At 40.7% G+C, this 21,841-nt stretch overlaps 1 protein-coding gene and 1 long non-coding RNA gene across 2 annotated transcripts; one reads left to right on the top strand and one right to left on the bottom strand.

Annotated features, from left to right (window-relative positions):
* Window positions 1–1,794: 1,794 nt before the first annotated feature.
* On the bottom strand, window positions 1,795–21,092 carry LOC120440799. The gene is made up of 5 exons (XR_005613524.1): window positions 21,034–21,092; window positions 17,744–17,902; window positions 17,505–17,646; window positions 14,922–15,011; window positions 1,795–1,857 (listed from the first exon to the last, which is right to left on the bottom strand). It is a non-coding gene; the product is annotated as an uncharacterized LOC120440799 (long non-coding RNA).
* adra2c (adrenoceptor alpha 2C) lies at window positions 18,003–20,669 on the top strand. The gene has a single exon (XM_031750408.2). It carries the CDS (start codon window positions 18,319–18,321, stop codon window positions 19,666–19,668), a length of 1,350 nt encoding a protein of 449 aa, XP_031606268.1. The 5' UTR covers window positions 18,003–18,318; the 3' UTR covers window positions 19,669–20,669.
* Window positions 21,093–21,841: the final 749 nt, after the last annotated feature.

Below are 21,841 nucleotides of genomic sequence, written 5' to 3' on the forward strand. Positions count from 1 at the left end.
GCAACATGTACTCTATTGTATTCTTTTTTCCATTTGTTCAACTGTATTTTGGCCTCACCTTCTTGGGTTTTCTGTGGCAGTATGTAAAAAAAAAACAAAAACAGAAATAAAATTAAGAAACAAACAAAAAACTAGCAGGATATGATTGCAGACAAGGTCCTCGGGGTATGCTGAAAGATAGACGCAATCTGAGTAAAGCTGATGTAAACAGGGCATGGTGAAGGATGGTGGAAACAACAATATATCACAAAAGTTTCTGCATGAGAAAACTTGGAGCCCTATGCAAAAGTATCTGTGAGATTAACAGTTTTAATCTTGTCAGAATGGAGGCATCATCACCCCGTTGGGTGGACAGTTGATCCACCACTTTGGTTATTGATAATGAATAACGATTAATGAATGGAGCGCTAGAAAATGTTGTATTGTTTTTCCTCTGTTGAATCCTACTGATTCTGGTGGTCCTCTTGCGCTCTCCTCCAGCATGACTGTGAGAATACAATTAGCAGCCTGGGACACATTTCCTTCACCTCTGGAAAATATCTGTGCCCAAGATAACTTTTCCACATGCTCTCCTTTCCGTTAATTTGACAGCATCTAAACATGTTGCCCTTATGTGTGAATGAGAACCCCGGTCACTTTCGTTGCAAGTCACCATGGCAATCTTATTAGGTTGAACTTAGTATCCTGATTCATTTCCAACACCATCCAAGTCTGATATGCACGTGGCCATGCACAAGAATACATCTACACCTGTCTCCCTTAGCAGATCAACTCAGTTTCTAATCTCCACTAAGATAAAAACATTCATATATATCTATTTTTAAATATGAGACTGCAGCATGCTGAGATAGTTTACTTCAGTACTCAACTACTCCCTTTGCTTCAAGTAAGAGATAGCTGCCTCGGTGGAATGTGCAGAAGGCAGGTACAGGACATCTGCTCACTACCTCGCAGTGATTTCTGTGGACAGTTTCTTATGGACATAACTTTGTACTGGAGCGCTGGAATGTTAAAACAGCTTATATTTTAGGGGGTTTTGGAGAACAACATACAGTGCAAGTACAAAAGGAGTTTCAACCCTGGTTTACAAAGCAAGGTCAGAGCGCAAAATGAAAGTCACAGAAAAAAACAGGGAGAAAACATCTCATTGGGCAGGTCCATAACAGTCTATGATGCCTTTTAGTTATTTTCAGTGCTCTGTATCAGAAAATGTGTGGAAAAAAAAGAAAAGTGAAAAGAAGAGACAAGAGCAGAATATTGAAAGCTGAAAGTTACCCATTATGGCAGCTGATAGCTGATGCAGCTAATCCCTGTCACAAATATATCAAGTCTTTTGAACATGTGGTGAATGTCATGGATTTCTAACATAAAAGTGATCCATGTGTCAAAATGTATTTAAGTGCTTTCATCTGTTCACAATTCCACATTACATTAAAAATAATGATTAAATGTTACACAAGTGTGCATAAGTGTGCCACTGTGCATCTCATTAATCTCATTTAAATTTTCCTTTACTTATCTTTTGATAGGCTTTACATGTCTTTTGTACATGACATGCTTACTTGGTGAACTTCATCTTCTACAGCATATACTTTGCATATAAGGTGTACGGCCAGAGAGAGTGTGAATGTAGTATCCACCTGGAAATCTACATAATCTCTATATAATGTGGATTCTGATATTATATGAGTATTTTTTCAATATGAATTGTTTACAATACATAGGCAACTATTTACACATACAGTTACTCAAAAATAAAATCCAGAAAAAGAGAAACCAAAATCACATACTTACAATCATGGTAAAACTTGTCTGACGCTCAAAGGTTTGCCTTCAGTCATTTGCAGTATATGAAAACTGGAAAGACAGTAGGATTAACTCACACACAGACAAAATAACCACTCATAATGGTCATTTAATTACTGACTGCATGAGTATAAGAAATTCAAGGTCAGTAATTAAATGACCAGTTAAATATAAAATTTGTCTGGGCATCTGCAGCAAAAGGAAATCATTGGAAAAACTGGTGAGTTTATTTAAATTGGTAAGAGAAACTCTGTGACCTCTGTCATCAAATTGAGTTGGGAAACAGCAGGTCAAGGGTTTATATATCTTTTTCTAAAGCTTTGAACAGTCTCAGCAGCACAGTGGTTTCAATCATGGGAGAAAAAAGGAAGAAGTATAGAATCAACAACTCCTATGGCTCCTCCTTTGGCTGACAAGCCAAATGAAAAACTCAAACAAGAGATTGTCGGTCAGAAAGGTGACCAACAACGTAATGGTCTCTCTAACTGAATTCCCCTGCAGAGTTTAGACAACCTGCCAGATGTTACAAGCACTTTATAAGCCTGACCAATAGAGGCTTGGGACTAGAGTGCAGTGGACAGTAGCCACTTTAAGTAACCAGTACATAACAGTCATACTGGAAGTTGTAAAACTGAATCTGGAAGATTGTTTGGTTTTATGAAACAAAACTAGAACCTTTTAAAAGAAATTACCTATGTATTGCCATTCGTCTGGAGAAGCATGCTGGTAGCAGTGTCATGCACTTATCAGTGGCAGGGAAATGGAAGCTTGTCAGAATTAAAGGGAAAACGAATACAGCCAAAAATGAAGGACAACTGAGAGTTCTGGTAATGGACCCACTACTCACTAAAAAATGTATATTTCACTTAAATTAATCAAAACGCGAATTCAAAGAATTTTCTTCAGCCCACTGCCTCCTCTCTGAACATCACACCTCTCCGGGCGGCTACTGAGATAGCTGCCGGGGCCTCAGCTGGACCACAACTGTGCCGGTAGTACTGTTCCCCAAACCAACTGCTCCACTCATCCCCTGCAGCCACCCTGCCATCCTCCTATTTCTGAAAGGCCCATTATGACTACTTAACCTCTGACTTTTACCTCAAACTTGTTCAGAAAGCACATGTTCAACCTTTTCATGTACAATCATCACTGGTGATAACCACTGGGTTATTTCCTATGACCCAGCAGTTCTGCTGTTATGTCATGAGGAGAACTAAGGAAGAACATTTGGCACACAGGGCCTGAACTGTAGAACACTGAAAATGGAAATTAAAGTAGAAGGATTGTTGTTTTAAACCTCTATGCATATCTAGCATGAATTACAGAGGTACAAGTACAAGTACAAGTGGATATAAAGAGACTTCTACTGAGTGATCTAAAAAAAAGCAGCTGATGTGAAGCCAGTCCAGAGGTGCATGAGAAGTTGGTCTTCAATGGGGATCTCAGTCAGTTTCAAATCAGGTAAGATAAGGTTTCAGATTTTTAAAATGCCATTACCAGCACTTCTTGGTCAGACCTCGTATAGATAGGTCATCCATTCATTAAAACCTGCTGCAGAGGGCATGAAAGCTGAGACTTGGTCAAAAATTCTCTGTTAAGCATAACAGTGAACTAATACATACAGACAATGCTAGTTGGCTCAGCGAAAAGTCTTTGTCCCGGAATGGCCCAGAAAAAGCCAAGCGTAACTTTATAAAACATCTGTGGAGAAACAATAGATCGTAGTCCACAGATACATTCTCTTCAGTCTGATAGAACTATCTTGTACAAACTTCCCAAATTCATGTGGGCAAAACTTGTAACTGCCACCAACGGCGCTCATACTAAACATCTGGACTGAAACCTTTTAAAAATTCTATTTCAAGCTCCTGATTTTTAATAAATTTGCTAAATCTTCAAGTGATTGAGAAAATGACATATTTTTTAAATTTTGAAATTATTATGTATATTTAAAAAGCAAAGGGGTCCGAATACTTATACATACTTGAATATATAAGCATTCCTCTTTCTGGACTGTACAGCTTCATTCTTGACTTCTTGCAGTTTTATCAGTGACAGGTTTGCTGAAGACCACCAAGCAACACAAGAGGTGAGAACATAAGAATATTTTTTTATATACCCATCTGCCAGACAAACAGTACTGTGGAGACATACTTTGATTAAGACAGATATTTCTGGATCTAGACAAGCATGCAGAGAAACAATGGAGGAGCTTCAAAGGCTGTGTCTGTGATATGGTGCCTCTGTGAGCAGAGAACCACCACTCACATCCAGCATGCATTACAGAGGTGATTTTAGATTTTAGATTGTAATCACTGGGGATAAACTGAGGCACAAATACACCCCATCACGACCAGCATAACAATGACCTCTACACATACATGCTCATGAGAGCAAGGGTGGGCATCAGCGTGTGAATGTGAATGTATGAAAGAAACCAAAGGGGTGTAATGAAACTGAAAGTAGAAATAAAGAAAGAGCAAGTGAGCTACACATGGACATTCACAGTGGAAAGAGTCCAGAGAGCTCACAGGGTTTATAAGGCAGCAGATGGGCGATTTCGACACCATTAAGGATGGAAGAAGCAATTACCGAGCCAACAATCTTCACATATAAATGCATGCTTGCGTGTCTGTTTGTGCTGTTACCCACATGTGTAAATATGTGAGTAAAAGCTGTGTTTTCACCCCTTTCTTTGCCTTTATCTTTAACCTCCTAGGACCTGGCGTCCACATATGTGGACATCACATATGTGGACATCACATTTTGGGTTGTCTAGACCAAAATACTAAATTTTGCGCTGCAAGGGCCTGATGTCCACTTATGAGGACATTATACTGCCACTGTTCTATCAAAATTTAAAATGAATGTCATCATATGTGGATCTCATTTTTCTCAGAAACAAAAATCAGGTAAAAAAAAAAAAAATCAGGTAATTCTTTGTTTTTACATTCATCAGGTCCCAATCAGCCCAAATAGCAAAGAGAAATTGAAAATACATGCCAACATGCCAAAATACATGTTGGGGTCTTAGGAGGTTAAGAGTAGTTTCAGTACTATTCGTCACTGATTGAAGAAAATAAGAACAACCCCAGGTTTCTCTTCAGCACTGTAGCCAGGCTGACAAAAAGTCAGAGCTCTACTGAGCCAACAATCCCTTTAACGTTAACTAGTAATGACTTCATGAACTTCTTCACAAATAAAATTTTTATCATTAGAGAAAAAATTACCAATAATCATCCCACAGATGTAATATTATCTACAGCTACTTTTAGTACCATCGATGTTAAGTTAAACTCTTTTTCTCCAATTGATCTTTCTGAGTTAACTTCAATAATTAATTCCTCCAAACCATCAACGTGTCTTTTAGACCCCATTCCTACAAAACTGCTCAAAGAAGTCCTGCCATTAATTAATGCTTCAATCTTAAATATGATCAACCTATCTCTAATAATCGGCTATGTACCACAGGCCTTCAAGGTGGCTGTAGTTAAACCTTTACTCAAAAAGCCATCTCTAGACCCAGCTGTCTTAGCTAATTATAGGCCAATCTCCAACCTTCCTTTCATATCAAAAATCCTTGAAAGAGTAGTTGTCAAACAGCTAACAGATCATCTGCAGAGGAATGGCTTATTTGAAGAGTTTCAGTCAGGTTTCAGAGCTCATCACAGCACAGAAACAGCTTTAGTGAAGGTTACAAATGATCTTCTTATGGCCTCTGACAGTGGACTCATCTCTGTGCTTGTCCTGCTAGACCTCAGTGCTGCGTTCGATACTGTTGATCATAATATCCTATTAGAGCGATTAGAACATGCTGTAGGTATTACAGGTACTGCACTGCAGTGGTTTGTATCATATCTATCTAATAGACTCCAATTTGTTCAAGTAAATGGAGAGTCCTCTTCACCCACTAAGGTCAATTATGGAGTTCCACAGGGTTCAGTGCTAGGACCAATTCTATTTACATTGTACATGCTCCCTTAGGCAGCATCATTAGAAGACATAGCATAAATTTTCACTGCTATGCAGATGACACGCAGCTCTATCTGTCCATGAAGCCAGGTAACACACACCAATTAGTTAAACTGCAGGAATGTCTTAAAGACATAAAGACCTGGATGGCCGCTAACTTTCTGCTTCTTAATTCAGATAAAACTGAGGTTATTGTACTCGGCCCTGAAAATCTTAGAAATATGGTATCTAAGCAGATTCTTACTCTGGATGGCATTACCTTGGCCTCCAGTAACACTGTGAGGAACCTTGAGTCATTTTTGACCAGGACATGTCCTTCAATGCACATATTAAACAAATATGTAAGACTGCTTTCTTCCATTTGCGCAACATCTCTAAAATTAGAAATATCCTGTCTCAGAGTGATGCTGAAAAACTAGTTCATGCATTTATTACTTCCAGGCTGGACTACTGTAATTCTTTATTATCAGGATGTCCTAAAAACTCGCTGAAAAGCCTTCAGCTGATCCAAAATGCTGCAGCAAGAGTCCTGACAGGGACTAGAAAGAGAGAGCATATTTCTCCTGTTTTGGCTTCCCTTCATTGGCTTCCTGTTAAATCCAGAATTGAATTCAAAATTCTGCTCCTCACATACAAGGTCTTAAATAATCAGGCCCCATCTTATCTTAATGACCTTGTAGTACCATATCACCCCATTAGAGCACTTCGCGCCCCGCTCTGCAGGCTTACTTGTTGTTCCTAGAGTATTTAAAAGTAGAATGGGAGGGAGAGCCTTCAGTTTTCAGGCCCCTCTTCTGTGGAACCAGCTTCCAGTTTGGATTCGGGAGACAGACACTATCTCTACTTTCAAGATTAGGCTTAAAACTTTCCTTTTTGCTAAAGCATATAGTTAGGGCTGGACCAGGTGACCCTGAATCCTCCCTTAGTTATGCTGCAATAGACGAGGCTGCCGGGATTCCCATGATGCACTGAGTTTTTCCTTTCCAGTCACCTTTCTCACTCACTATGTGTTAATAGACCCTCTGCATCGAATCATATCTGTTATTAATCTCTGTCTCTCTTCCACAGCATGTCTTTCATCCTGTTTTTCTTCTTTCACCCCAACCGGTCTCAGCAGATGGCCCCGCCCCTCCCTGAGCCTGGTTCTGCCGGAGGTTTCTTCCTGTTAAAAGGGAGTTTTTCCTTCCCACTGTCGCCAAAGTGCTTGCTCATAGGGGGTCATATGATTGTTGGGTTTTTCTCTGTATGTATTATTGTGCTATCTACTGTACAATATAAAGCGCCTTGAGGCGACTTTTGTTGTGATTTGGCGCTATATAAATAAAATAGAATTGAATTGAATTGAATTGAAAAAGTTTACACTGACAAGTGACATTCTCTTAAACAAACAAAACAGAACTAAAATTGCTCCAATGAAGGTAGTAAAGAAGAGGCTTACATGTCAGCAAACATGGATGTAAACAACATACATTTTTTCTTTTTCAAGGTCTGTAGGAAAATGAAAACCTATTAGTCCCCTCTGCCAACAGTCACATCATTTAATGAGCTTAATTTAGAGCTGCACATTTGATGCTAACACATAATTCTTAAATAAACCTTAAATTTTGTTTTTATAGTTGTTACTGTCAGCAATGGTGAATTTCAAACTGAAATTGTTATTTGGATACTGATCCTAAAAGCTTTTAAGACACTGTCTTTAACTACAGTCCAAACTATGTGACCCAGACACAAAATCATCAGAAAGCAAAGTTTTTGTTTATTTACAAGAAAACTTCACAGAGAACCTTTAATACAAGTCTAATTAAGTCGATATGAAAGACGGCTTTTGAGTTGAAATAATAAGACAAATAACTGGGGTGGGAGGTTTGTGACACCAAGACAGTAGCTGTCAATCATGTGCAGCCTCCATACAACTGCCATCTGTTGTTTGAAATAATAATGTGATGATTCACTGACTGGGAAAACTTAAAAACTTTCAACTAAATTAATCCAGACCATCTTTGAGCCTAATATTTATCCACTTGCTGGAATCATAGCTTGTGTTGCACTTAAATTACCAAAGACTCACATCTGGTTTTAACCTAGACACACACACACACACACACACACACACACACACACACACACACACACACACACACACACACACACACAAACTTACATACCCTAAGGATTTGTTTTCAGACTGCACGGTCTGGCAAGGTTAGAAAGCTGCTGTCACTCAGTCTCAGGCTGCTTATTCTGGGTGCACAACATCAGCCTAAGCAGATCCTGGGTCTGCTTCATGGTCACCTTCCAGTTATACATGCCCAAAATACCTCACATACATGGTGAGGTATTCTAGTCAGATGCCTGAGCCCCCCACCCCAAGTGGTCTACTCTGACCACCTTCTGAATGACCAAGCCACTCACTCTATCATTAAGAAAGAGAACAGAGTAGACACAACACAGTGTGTCTACTGGGGCGATCGTGGCTCAAGAGTTGGCAGTTCGTCTTGTAATCGGAAGGTTGCCGGTTCGAGCCCCGGCTCCGACAGTCTCGGTCGTTGTGTCCTTGGGCAAGACACTTCACCCACTGCCTACTGGTGATGGTCAGAGGGCCAGGTGGCGCCAGTGTCCGGCAGCCTCGCCTCTGTCCGTGCGCCCTATGTGCCATCACCAGTGTGTGAATGGGTGGATGACTGAATGTGTAAAGCGCTTTGGGATCCTTAGGGACTAGTAAAGCGCTATACAAATAGGCCATTTACAGTGTTCTGGTGTGGAAACCATATCGGCAGATTTGGGAGTTCTGATTCTGCTCCCAGCTGTTCCACACTTGCCTATAAACTAACCCAGTGCAAGCTGGAGGAGATCGCCTGATGAATTATGTTATCTGCAAAAAGCAGAGACAAGATCTAGAGGCCACCAAACCACCCTCTATTGCTTAGCTGTGCTGAGAAATTCTGCCACTTGAAGAACCAGCCTCCTTATAGCCCTACCCTTTTCAGCTATGTTAGCAACAGAGGTGTAGAAACTGGTCCCTAAATGTCACGCGCCTCTCTCAAAATGCTGTCAAACCTTTACCAGACGTGAGAGTTCAAGGACTTCCCAACCTGGTCTTATGCTACTTGATCCAACTCACTACCAAGTGCAGACCAGCTGGCAGCTCAGCTCCTCTTTTCACCTCGGTGTCCAAGACATGAGGCCACAGGTCAGATGACGGGATAATGAAACTGATGATCATCCTGGTGTCAAGCGCACTTATGGACACCCTTACTCTCAAAAATGGAGTTTGTAATGGAAAGGTTCTTATGAGAGAGCATGCTGTTCTTTTCTCAGTAAGGATTTCTAGTGTTAAAATCAATCAGAAATTCTTCGCTCTCTTTCTGCAATCGATTTAGAATATATAAGTTTCAACCTTCTGTTAGTTAGTAGTGATGGTGTGCCAGAATCCTGTTTCGCCTCGTTTCTTTTAATTTATCAAGGCCTGTACTTGGAGATAAACGTCTTCCTATTTACTTGGGCAACCAAGTGTTTGTGTCTGTAGCTGCTCTTGTGTATCTGTGTGACAAAATTATCAAGCGAGTGTGTGAGAGGTCACTTTTACTTGCTGGAATCAGGATACATGCGTAAGGAATAAAAATTAGTGAACTCTCCTCACTTATGTGGAAGTGGCAGTCTCTGTGTGCATGTGATTGATTATGGGTGTGCATGTGCATGTTTTGTAAAATCTTCACTTCATTATGTGCATCTGTAATTGAATTAGTCATTCCATGCTCATATCCAGCATCGACAGGAGCAGGCTATGGCCGCTGTTACATTCTGTCAGGATTGTGGCAGTTTTTTTATGTGCGTGGGGAATTTTTTCTCAGTTTTTTTCTCTTTCTCCTTTTTCTCCATAGTAGAGTTAACTGGGAAATTTAACACAGGGTCACATTATATGGTGTTTAAAAAAAAAGCCAGTCTTGGTCTCATTTAGTCTCACGATTTAGACTTTGAAGAGGCTCTGTCCACCCATAGCTGTATTTACATATAATGTGAAAAGAATCAAAGCAGTACACTCATGAATCATTTATAAGAGTGCTTTCTTTGAAACAGCTGCTGAAGCATGGTAATTCCTGGCTGTTCCTAAATTATACTCCACTATGACTACTGCTTCTACTGGCTTTGACCGTCTTTTGCTTTCAGACCTGTCTTAATTCTTTGTGGCACATATTCAACAAGATGCTGGTAACTTTCCTTAGAGATTTCTGTCCATTTTAACATGTTAGCATCATGCAGTTGCTACAGATTTGTTTGCTACACATATGTAATGCAAATTCCCATTCTACCACATCCTACCACAAACTTTGAGTTTGTGGATCCTGCTACAAGCAACATTTAGAAGATAGGTACATTATAGTAATAAAGACACAGTGAGTTGGAACATTGCATTTAAATGGTGTTCCACTGGTAGGGGCCAAAATGTACCAATAAAATATCTCCCAAACCATTACAACACCACTACCAGATGCATGAACCATTGATACAAGGCAGGATAGATGCCATTCTTTCATGTTGTTTGAGACAAATTCTGATCACAGCATATGTTGCCACATGATTCAGTGATACTTAAGGCGAATAGGTGTACTCATAAGGTGTTGGTACGCGTATCATGTAAAGACATGCGCTGTAATTTTTATAAGAAGAACATTTTACTAAGGTCTTGTTTTCTCTTCTGTATGAAAGCATGATTGACTTAAAAAACCAAACAAATAGTTACATGTTGTGCTTTTGCATGTCCTGTCTTTTGGCTAAGCCTGCCTTTGAGTGCAAGGATTAAAGATGTAAAGTTGGCAAAGTTAAAGCAAAATCAAAGCTTAATGAGTGCCAGAACCCACACACAAGTAGGAAAATGCAATATGAAAGGCTGCAAAGTCAAGGCTGTTAGTTAATGGCCCTGTCTGATACTTTTGACTGATAATTCAATAATATAAAGTGGGTATTTTAGATTTTCCATCTAGATAGCCAAAGAGAACTTTCTTTCTTGCTTGCTTTCTTGCTTTTTCCCCCATTGTGCCAGAATCTCAATTTAGCACACAAACATGCTCTGCTTTGCAGGAAGATTGCAATCTTAAGTTCGACATTTTCCCCTTGAATGACACCCATTCAAAATACTGAAATTAAACCTCCCTCTGTCACTACTTACAGGTACAAAAACAGCACTGGTGCACTGTTCAAATAGAAGAATACAAAAAGAAATGAGCATGACAAATCAGAGCAGAGAGAGAAAGATTGGATCGTGTGTCCGGAGAATTAATGAATGAAAAACACAGAGAAGGAATGAGAGAAAACACCGGTGAGGAGTGTGAGAACATTTTGTGATCTGTACTTCAAAAGATTTTATATCAGTTTTATTCGGATGCAGTCTGACGATATCAAAGTTGTCCAGTTGAGTCCAATCAGTATTATCTAGTTTGCCCAAGGCTCACAATCTCCCCCAATCATTATGTGCTCGATATAACTCCATCCAGTCAAACTATTGTAAACATGGATACACATTCATACACACATTTGAGAACAACCATATAAAAAGTGTTGAGTGTGACAGAAAAAGAAACACCCTCACAAGATGAAACCAACACATCTGCTTTGACACAATTTGTTTAACACTTTGTCTCTCTCCCTCTATGGCATCATTCAACTACACAATGCAAATTCTCATGGACGCATACTCACACATGCATCACTCTATTATTCACAGTGAAGGGGAACAGGCATGATCGGGCAGTGAAGCTGAGATGTCACTGCTCCAGCTGAAAAACCACACTGACACCACAAAGGCAAAGTCTGTATTCGAATTAGCAAGCACTGCCGGTGCCTGTCCACAGCGGAGAATTAACAGGCTTAGAAGCAGGCAGTCTGCAGATAGGGAGTATTTCCAAACTTAAAGAAGATTCAGCTGCTTTGATTTTCTGTTGACAAAAGCATGTTTCCAGTGAGACTGGGATAACGGGAAGGTTAGCGGAGAACAGCAAAAAAAACCACAAGCACATACAAACACACAGCAAGAAACACCATCGAGCCACAACTTTCACAGCATGGAAGATGTTACGGTTTAAATTGCAAATAGAAAAAAAACTATTGGAGATAATACAGATGACAGTCCAGGACCAAGACAGGATGGGTATGAATGGTTTCATCGTGTAATGTGCTGAGACACAAGAAAACTGGAAGTGAAACGGCGTGACAGTGTGTCAGAAAAGTTTCCCCAGAACTCATCAAATGTAAATGTATTTTCTACATCACAAGGAACGATACAAAGTGCAGGAGATACCGATGAAAGAGTGAAGAGAGCTTCAAGACAAACCTCCCTCTTGAAGAGGTTTACTACATCAGATCAAGCAACAATAGGGTACGGTCCGTTTGTCAGCAGGCCAATAAAACTGCGCTCTTCCACTGAAAAGCAGAATAAAACACACTGATAAAATCACTGAACACCCTCACCACTGGTCACAGTGAGATCACCCACAGAATAAATCCCTTTTATGTCACCAACTGTCGTAATGTGTTCATTTGGTAACATCTGACCATCTGGCCCGAACTACACTACCCATGAAATGACTCTAATTTAGAGAAATAACATGCGCCTCCCTAAGTAGCCATTCACCAGCACATGCTTAAGACTGCCCGTGTGCTAATGCAGACCTGTGAGTGTGACGGAATAAAAAAAGAAAGGGAAAAATGTTGAGCGTGAACTCGCCAACAAAATCCCTGGATACAGCAGAATGATGTGACAACACGACTAAGAGGAAGACGAAAAGTGAAATACGCTTTGCCACTCAATTCCCAAAGTGCGAAGAATACCTTTATAACCTCGCTAATTAACCGATGAGGAACAAGAAGCTCTGTTCTTTCCGCCCTCTTCTGTTTTCCTGTCTTTTCATGTTTCCTAAACTTTGTTCTTTTCACACTGGTTTAAGCTTTAAGCTCTCAAGCAGCAGAAGCATCTGGACTGATTGCACTAGAGAACCGGGAATCTCATAGAAGCCTGGAAACATCTGAAAAAATGCCTTGTGGACATCGGAGGCTGTGAAAATATCTGTTGACCAGGGTTTAAACGGAAGAGGTATTGTAATGAAAAAACAGGTTGACTTAAAGATGGTACATTACAGTCTTCACCCATGTTTGATTGTATTTAGTAGTGCTCCCATTGCAGCGGACACATTTGGGACTGGAAACTTGCACTGGTATCGAGAGGACCCTGAAGGTGATATTTATATTTGCATTAGAATATGTTACTTCTCCAATCAGTAACCACTGACTCAATGAATAATATACCCGAAATCAATCAGCTACATGTTAGTGTATTATTAGCTGTATACCCTTTACTCCCCCCTTTCTCCAGCCTAAAATTTGATTTCTACATGAATCCTTTTAACATTTCTTGGCCAATCTGTGATCTCTTAGCCAGTGAAACTTCACAGATGGTCATTTTTCACCAACATCAAGTCAATCTGGTGTACAGATCATGATGCAACTCCTAGTCAACTGGTGCTCGTCTATGTCTGGGTGTCACGTTTCTAACACATTCACGCTGTGCATAATTCTCGACTTGCCTGCGGATCGGCAAGTTTGGCCCAACTGTCACTCAGATGGACAGTAATGACTTTGCTAGGCCAGACACCGCACAGCCACTCATCTTATAATTGGACAGTCAACCTTTCTCGGGACAGTTGAGTAATCTTATCTGCAGTGCAAAAGTCTGTTGTGCCACAGCAAATATCCAAATGCTTTATGAGGTTGAAATAGTTTTATAATGTCCACTGTGAAGAATCAATTTTGGAAAAGCTATTTGATTTGTGATTGTAGTCATATCTGTTAATTATAACTGGAGTTTTGGAGACTTCTTTTGAAAAGACACAGGCCGTTAATAAAAGATGACAAAAGCGACACGACAAAAGACCTTGAGTCTCGTAAGAGAATGAAATGATGAAGTCTTTCTTTTCTGCCTAGTAACTTATATATAGCTGAAGGTCAACTTTAATATTAGCACGATCTGAGGATGAAATCCAAACATATAACGTATAACGTTTGGCTTTTCAATCCCTCAGCTGACTCTTTGTAATGCTATGAACCAAAAAGCTTCACAGAAAAGGAAAAAGATACATCTCTTGATGCTAAATACAGAGTTAATATCTTTACTGCTGATAGTGCATTGTGTAATGGGAAGAAAACCATTTGCCTTAGTGACAGCACACAAACCTTTTCCCAAAAGAGCGACGGAGTAATGCACTTTCTACTCGGCAGGAACACACAAAGGCAAACACCCCCGACATTTTGTCCTTTTCAATTCAAAGCTGTGGGTTTTTGAACAAGAGTCCCTTACGCTGACAACCTGCAGTGTTTGAAAGAGGCTTACAGTTATTTTCACAATGCATACCTTTGCCTGATATTTTACTTCTCTTCAGACGGTCCTTACTCTATAAAATACTCAATGCCAGATAATGCCGTGGCACCAATAAAAGTACAACACATCTGTCCTCTTATAACATCCAATCTGTGCTGCTAAATGTCTACATATCCTTCAGCTTAAACTGAATTTTAAAATGCCAAAATGTAAAAACATACTTTATACAATCATAGTCTACACAGGTTTCATTAGTTTCTATCTACCGACTACATGATTATTTTTGAGCTGAATGTCAGCCACATTTTTAAGGCTGCACGCCAAACTATTCATTAAGTTCGTTGCACAATATCTCTTCACACCCAATACTCCTTAAGCTGATTCATTCAAACTGTAACAGAGGAGTTCTATATGAACAACAACTGATTAAGCACAAAAATGTGAATGAAAAGAGAAATATTTGTTTCAGAGATGGAAATATAATAAGCAAATACCATTCACTGAATAGTAAATGAGTAAGTAAGAAAACGCAGCACAGATTAATTCTTAAAAGCAGATTTTTCTGAAACTGGGGAATAATAAAGCAGTCAGAGATTTTAAACTTGATAATCAAAAGACTTAGCTGTTAACTAGACTGTCCATATTATCGTGCAAATCCACTAATTTGTCAGTTCACGCAGAGGGCAGTTTCCACACAGTCGAAATGCATCCCTGAGTTTCTTTTTTTTTTCTTAATTCCCCAGAGTTACAAGAGAGAAGCTAACAAATCTCTTACCTGTTATTTTTAAAACGCATCCTGCTTGACATCCAGCCACAGGCTTCACTGTGACAGCTACTTCGAGGTCACCGTGGATTTGCCGGCAATCTTTAGGGGAAGAAAAATTTGAGAAAGACACCAGTTTAAGATATGATTCATACAATAAAAATTTATTTTTTTTAAAATCTCTCTGAGCTCCAGTAGCTCTGACAATCCCACAGAAACTGCCACAAATGATGAAGAGAGTGACTGAGCGGTTGGGATCATTTGGCCACATATGCAATTTTTCAGAAGGAGATATGTGAGCTTAGAAACACTGACAACTTTATTTTTTGTTATGCAGGTCTACCCAAAAGAAAACCTCTTTCATGTGAAAAAAAAAAAATCAATTTCAGATCAATCTAAATTCCTAATAGGTAATTTGTCAAAGGCAAGGTGGTAGATAAGAAGCAGACCCTGCTTTGTGAGGTGCTGCTAGCAGAAGAGAAACTCCCCTAGGCTGAATGTTTCTCTGCTGAACTATTTGTTCTTGGCTCTATAGTCATCTGCCCGAGTAACACTGCCATTTGTCACTGTCATCAGCTGGTACCTCAGTTTATAGAGGAGCCAATATGGAAACCACCTTACATTAGAGAGGGTGGAAATTAGAAGTGGCTGTTGTTACTGGTAACAGCTTTGATTTCTTTGGGGAATTACGGTTTGCAAACATGTGCCTTACTAGAGTATTTAGTATTTGGATACTTGGTTTAAACACTGATGTGCTTGCTGAACATTTATACCTGCAGGGAGATGATCAGAGGAGGTGGCCATCTTTGGAATTATGTCTTCTGGCTATAATGAGGCTCTGATTGTGTGATAAAAGCCAGTGACTCGAGCAGTCACTTTAATGGGCCACAAAGGGCTTGTCATGTAACCTTGTGAGAACATATCAGGTGTTATTATATTTTTGAAAGTCTGAGAGGCTCATTATACTTTTCTCTGCTGTAAAGCTCTGGGCACTGTCTCTGTTTTCAGTTCCACAAATTCTGCCTTGTAGTATTTCAATAGAAATGCAGATTTCTGATCCAGGAGTGACTTTGTAACAAAGAACAAAAACCCCCCCAAAAAAACAGAGCTGTAGTTTATGATTATACTAGAATAAAAAAGAATGAAACAGAACAAAAAGCACGGTAATTCGGAGCACACAAGTACATATCCTTGGTTTAAAGAGATAAAAATAATCAGCTCAGTTTCTTTGACAGCTCAAAGCTGTCTCCTGGCTAGTTGCAGGAAGTGCCAACTTATTCCCTCTGAGGAAGACTCAACATTGAAAACAAGAAAAAGGCTTGGTAATAGCTGAGATCCCTCACTGATGCCCCAGTTATATATAGATGAGCTGTGGCCCCAGGACACAACTTAATGACCATAATAAGACTTGACTGTTTGTTCAAAATCAGCTTAGAGTGCATCTACACTGACCTACGGCATCACTCTAGCCTAGGTTGAATTTGAAAAGGCAGCATGTAAAGGAACACTCTGTTTTTTGGATGGATGCAGGGGGAAGGTTAGTGACTGTGATTCCACGCAGGCAGATGGACCATGAGCTCCTGAGCCCTCCTCATTCCACCTCATAGTCTTGATGCAGATCAATTTGGACTTAAGCATTTCTTGCGGCTGTGGCTGCTCTTTAATTCAGTATGGCTGCGTGCTCTAGTGATTAATGGCAGGTACTTAGCCGGTAGACACGGTCAATAAACGCACTGGCCAAGGAACTTAATACCCGGCTATATGCCAAAGGCAAGAAAGGGTTTCTCCAGGAGGCAAAGCCACCCAGAGAGGACAGGGATAACAGGAGCGGAGGAAGTCCACAAAGGAAGTCCAAAAACTTATCACAGGCTTTTTTGGGGATTGACCTTACCAAAGAGAACTTGGATTTAATTTAAAGAACCTGGCACTGTGCTGCTGCACCATGTGTGCAAGAGAAAAAGATACAGAGATAAGGAGAGAAAGAGAAATAGAATTAAGTGTCCCTTTGGCTGTGGCTAAAGTTTGCATGCACATGTCCCAAGGACAGAATGGATAAAAAAAAATATAAAGCCAGGATAACCTGGATGTCATGCTCCAGACATATTCCGCCTATTAGGCTACTGCATCCAAGGGGATGAACTCGTGTCTTTAAGATGTCTCCTCATTAATCATATTTCATGCACGCCCTATTTTGTTCTCTAGCTTATGTATTTGCAGGGCTTTCCACGCCGAAGATTTTGCGCCTTTGAAATTCCCTAAAGGCGCGTGCGTCTCACTTTCCATCGGAACACACAACTGCGTAACCCTTTTAATTACCACCATGCAAACACATGAAATATAACGGCAGTAGAGTGCAAAAAAGAGGGGACATTATTCCCATTATGTGTTTGCACGTGCTCTTCTTATATTCATAAACCAGGGCGAAAGTTAAATGATGGGCCACATAGCTTAATAATAATAATAATAATAATAATAATAATAATAATAATAAAAAAATTTATATTCAGTTTGTTTAAGAAAACTATCGCTAATGTTCATATGCATCGTATGTGTTGGCCAATTTGTCCCTCCGGAGCTGACTGTAACAATACTGACCTCCAGTGTGTGCACAGAAGGACAAAGCAGAGCGTGCTTTCCTTGGTGCGGGACTTCGCCGCTGTCAGTTTGACAGCAATGTGACCTCCAACGAGCAGCTCCTGCACACTGGCGCTTGGCGTGAGCGTACTCTAAAATAGACCTTCAAGAGTCAAATAAGAAAAGAGATTGTCTGATCGACTGTCCAATTTGTTACTGTCAGCCACTTTACACCGACAATGCAGCTAAACTGGACTCACATTAAGCAAGAGCTCCCCCAGCAGTAGCCAACACTGATCTTATCGACTATTCCCGTATAACTTATAAAAAAAAAATGTTTGCTTGCTTATTTGCTTCCTCTCCTCCAATAATCGCTCCCATCTCTTCTCCGGGGCGGAGCGCGTCGCTGATAGTTCTTTCTGAAAAAAAGAAAAAAGAAAAAAAAGACACGTGGTTCTTACAAACCTCTCTCAGGACACAGCGGGGAGGCGGAGGTGGAGAGATGCGGGCGCAGTCGGGATGGGAGAGGACACGGTGAGGAAGGAGTCCGCTTTCTAACCATGGAAATTTTGCTGCTGAGCAGCGTGCGCTCTTGGAATAAGGACTTAAAAGACTTGTACATCTCATGCTCTTTGTCTTCCTCCCCCTTTCTCTCTGTTTTCAAATGCATATGAGAGACTTATATGGAGGATGTGGAACATTGCGGAGAGAAGAAAAATGCAATTTCATGTATATTTTTATTGTGAAATGTGCACTCAAGTCTTAATTGGATATTTCTTTTTTCGGATTACTTCCGCACATTAATTTTTTGTAAAAATCAAAACTGGACTTAAAAATGGATTTCTTTAATATCTCCAGCCTGGACGACGGGGTAGAGGCAGAAAATATCTCCTCTAATTCCACCTCTGAGAGCCAGTATACCCTGCTCGCTATCTGGGGTCTGGCTGGACTTGTCAGCTTCCTGATTTTGTTTACCATAGTCGGGAACGTTTTGGTTGTTATCGCCGTTTTAACGAGCAGAGCTCTAAAACCACCCCAGAACCTCTTTCTCGTCTCCTTGGCCAGTGCGGACATACTGGTAGCCACTCTGGTCATGCCCTTTTCACTGGCAAATGAACTTATGGGCTTCTGGTTTTTTGGCAAAATTTGGTGTGACATCTATCTAGCTCTGGATGTTTTGTTCTGCACCTCTTCTATTGTTCACCTGTGCGCTATTAGTTTGGACAGGTACTGGTCTGTGACACAGGCTGTAGAGTACAACTTAAAGAGAACACCTAAACGAGTTAAAGGCATGATTGTTGTGGTCTGGTTGATCTCAGCCATAATATCCTTCCCTCCACTGATATCAATGGACAGAAGCAGCAGCGAGGCCAGTCCCCAGTGTATGCTGAATGATGAGACCTGGTACATCCTCTACTCCAGCATAGGATCATTCTTTGCTCCCTGTGTTATTATGATCCTGGTCTATATTCGGATCTACCAAGTGGCAAAAACCAGGACCAGAACATTGTCAGAGAAGAAAAGGGATGTGGATTCACCGCTGGAGAATGGGATGGACCAAGCTGAACCGGGCATAGGTGGGTCTTTAAAGTCCAACAGGGGCGGGAGCATGAAAAATCAGGAACGCCAGAATGGGCATTGCCACGAGCAAGCAGTTCGAACCCCCCTACCAAACGAGCCAAAACATCCAACAGACAACGATGATGACTTTGAAGATAGTAGCTCGTCAGATGAGAAACTTAAAAAAAGTTCTTGCTCCTCAAAACATCATCATGAAGACAGAAAAGACAGGAAGGCTAGCCGAAAGAGCAGCTCCGCCTCTAAATACTCCAGCAGGAAGTCGCGTGCCAGTTCCAAATCCATAGACTTGTTTTCATCTCGTCGCAAACGTCGGAGCACTGTCAATCGGAAGAAAGTCTCAGCTGCTCGGGAGAAACGCTTCACCTTCGTCCTTGCTGTGGTCATGGGCGTATTTGTTGTTTGCTGGTTCCCATTCTTCTTCTCCTACAGTCTGTATGGAATCTGCCGTGAACCATGCAAGATCCCTCTAACACTTTTCAAGTTCTTTTTTTGGATTGGCTACTGCAACAGCTCACTAAACCCAGTAATCTACACCATCTTCAACCAGGACTTCCGCAGAGCCTTCCAGAAAATCCTTTGTAAGTCATGGAAACGCTCTTTTTGAAGGATACAGCACAGCTGGGTGTGTAATAGACATTTTACTTTGCAGACAATAAGCTATGCTGTTCTGAACCATTTGATAATGTGCTGGCCTCGGGTGTTTTCACATCTGTACTTTCAGGGACTGCATTAGAAATGAAGGCATGATTAACAGACCTAACAAATGCACAAAGAAGGGGCTTAAACTACAGGTTCTCTGATAATATTCACAGAGGAGGCTTATTTGATGACTTTTAGGCTGTTTTTTCCCTGATGTGGGCTTTGGTTCACCCTATACTACTTTTGTCTTCACCTAAATAACATAAATGGTTTCCTAACAGGTACTGATGCATGCCTGCCACATTGGCTGCACCTCATGAACTTCCCAGGAGGCAAAGGGTTTACAGAGACAGAGCCAATTTACAATGTGACCTCATTCACTGAATATAATGCGAAGGCCTTGACAATCTCCTCACAACTGTTGTTTGTGACGTTAGATAATAGTATGTATCTTTTCTCTCTATCTATAAATCTGTTTTTCTTTAACTTCCTATGTCACACTCTCGACAGGAGGACCAATGGGACGAAGGGGCTCTTTGCTTACTGTTAAAGTAGCAAAAGTGTTTCACACAAAAAACTAACAAAAGAAAACAAACAAACAAAAAAAGACATCATGAAAAAAAAAACACATTCATATTTCTGCCTCAGTGTTCTGTGTGAACTTAAAAATGTCTAAACCGTGTGCTGCAGTGGAAACTTTCATCATGTTATGGTGGACTTTGATTGGATGACACGTGCAGTAGAGTGGTATCACAGACAGGTATTATTCACCTTCCTCACACTAACGAGGAAAGCTGATGGAATACTGAGGTAGTACTGAAGCAGATGGGCATCTACTGAGGCATTCACTGTTTGTGCATATTTGTATGTGTGTGTGCGTGTGTGTGTGCGTGCAGTCTGGGGGGTTTACCGCATCCAGTGTTGGGAAGGTTACTTTTAAAATGTATTCCACTACAGAATACTGAATACATGCCCCAAAATGTATTCTGTAACGTATTCCATTACGTTACTCAATGAGAGTAACGTATTCTGAATACTTTGGAATACTTAATATATTATCATGCTGTTTACAACTACATGAATGTCCTATTGCTGTGATTTATTACTGTTACTGAAGGTACGTAGTACCAAACGTAGTAAAGGGACCTCTGGCTAATACGTCCGGTTCCCTGTCGGGCTGGTAGCCGAAAACTAGCTTTACTTTGTTGTCTGGGTCAACTTTGCTTGCGGGAGACAGAGAGAGGCGTTGAAAGGCTGCTCCAACGGAACTTATTTTTTCCGGAGGAAAACACGAACACAGTGTACAGTTGAGTCTTAATAGCTTACTTACAGCTGGGCTCGTCAGGCACTCTTCTTGGTTGCTGTGGTTATTATTATATTTACATGCTTCCAGCTCCCGTTTTTGCTCCGTGACAGCTCGGACTTTTCCTTTCTCTCCCTCCCTCGCTCACAGACACATAACGGGTATGGTAGTCCATTCTCCCTGCAGCACGGACTACACTGCCCATCAGGCTACATTCTTTAGGGCCATGCCTGTAGCATTCTGCCTTTTAGCTTAGCACAACAACAACAACAAAAAAGCGCTCTCTCACCCAGGAAACACGCAGAGAGAGAGCGCGTCACCCTGTAACCATGGCAACCGTAACGCTGCCGCCTGGAACAACATTACGTAGCTGTCAAACAAACCCAAATAATCCTGACCCGCGACAATATGAAACAGGGAAGTACCGCCGTGTATTCCATTTATTTCAACAAAGTAACTGTATTCTGAATACCACCTTTTTAAACGGTAACTGTAACGGAATACAGTTACTCATATTTTGTATTCTGAATACGTAACGGCGGTACATGTATTCCGTTACTCCCCAACACTGACCGCATCTTATCCCACCTGCCTGTTAGTGAATGTGTGTGCATGTCTGAATGTTTGCGTGTAAACCTACTTTTCCAAATGGCCTGACTCTTTCTGGTCAAATGTGTATCTATTCTTCTCCTTCCTATTTTTGTCATTCAACTTCTCTCCCTTATAGCCACAGTTAAAACCAAACACCTTATTGCTGTTTCAGTGTCTGCTGCTCACACACACACATATATAGTAAGAACACAAATATACATCATTATCACACGCACAGAGATAA

This window comes from Oreochromis aureus, linkage group 6 (assembly GCF_013358895.1).
Source record: "Oreochromis aureus strain Israel breed Guangdong linkage group 6, ZZ_aureus, whole genome shotgun sequence".
Lineage (NCBI taxonomy): Eukaryota > Metazoa > Chordata > Actinopteri > Cichliformes > Cichlidae > Oreochromis > Oreochromis aureus.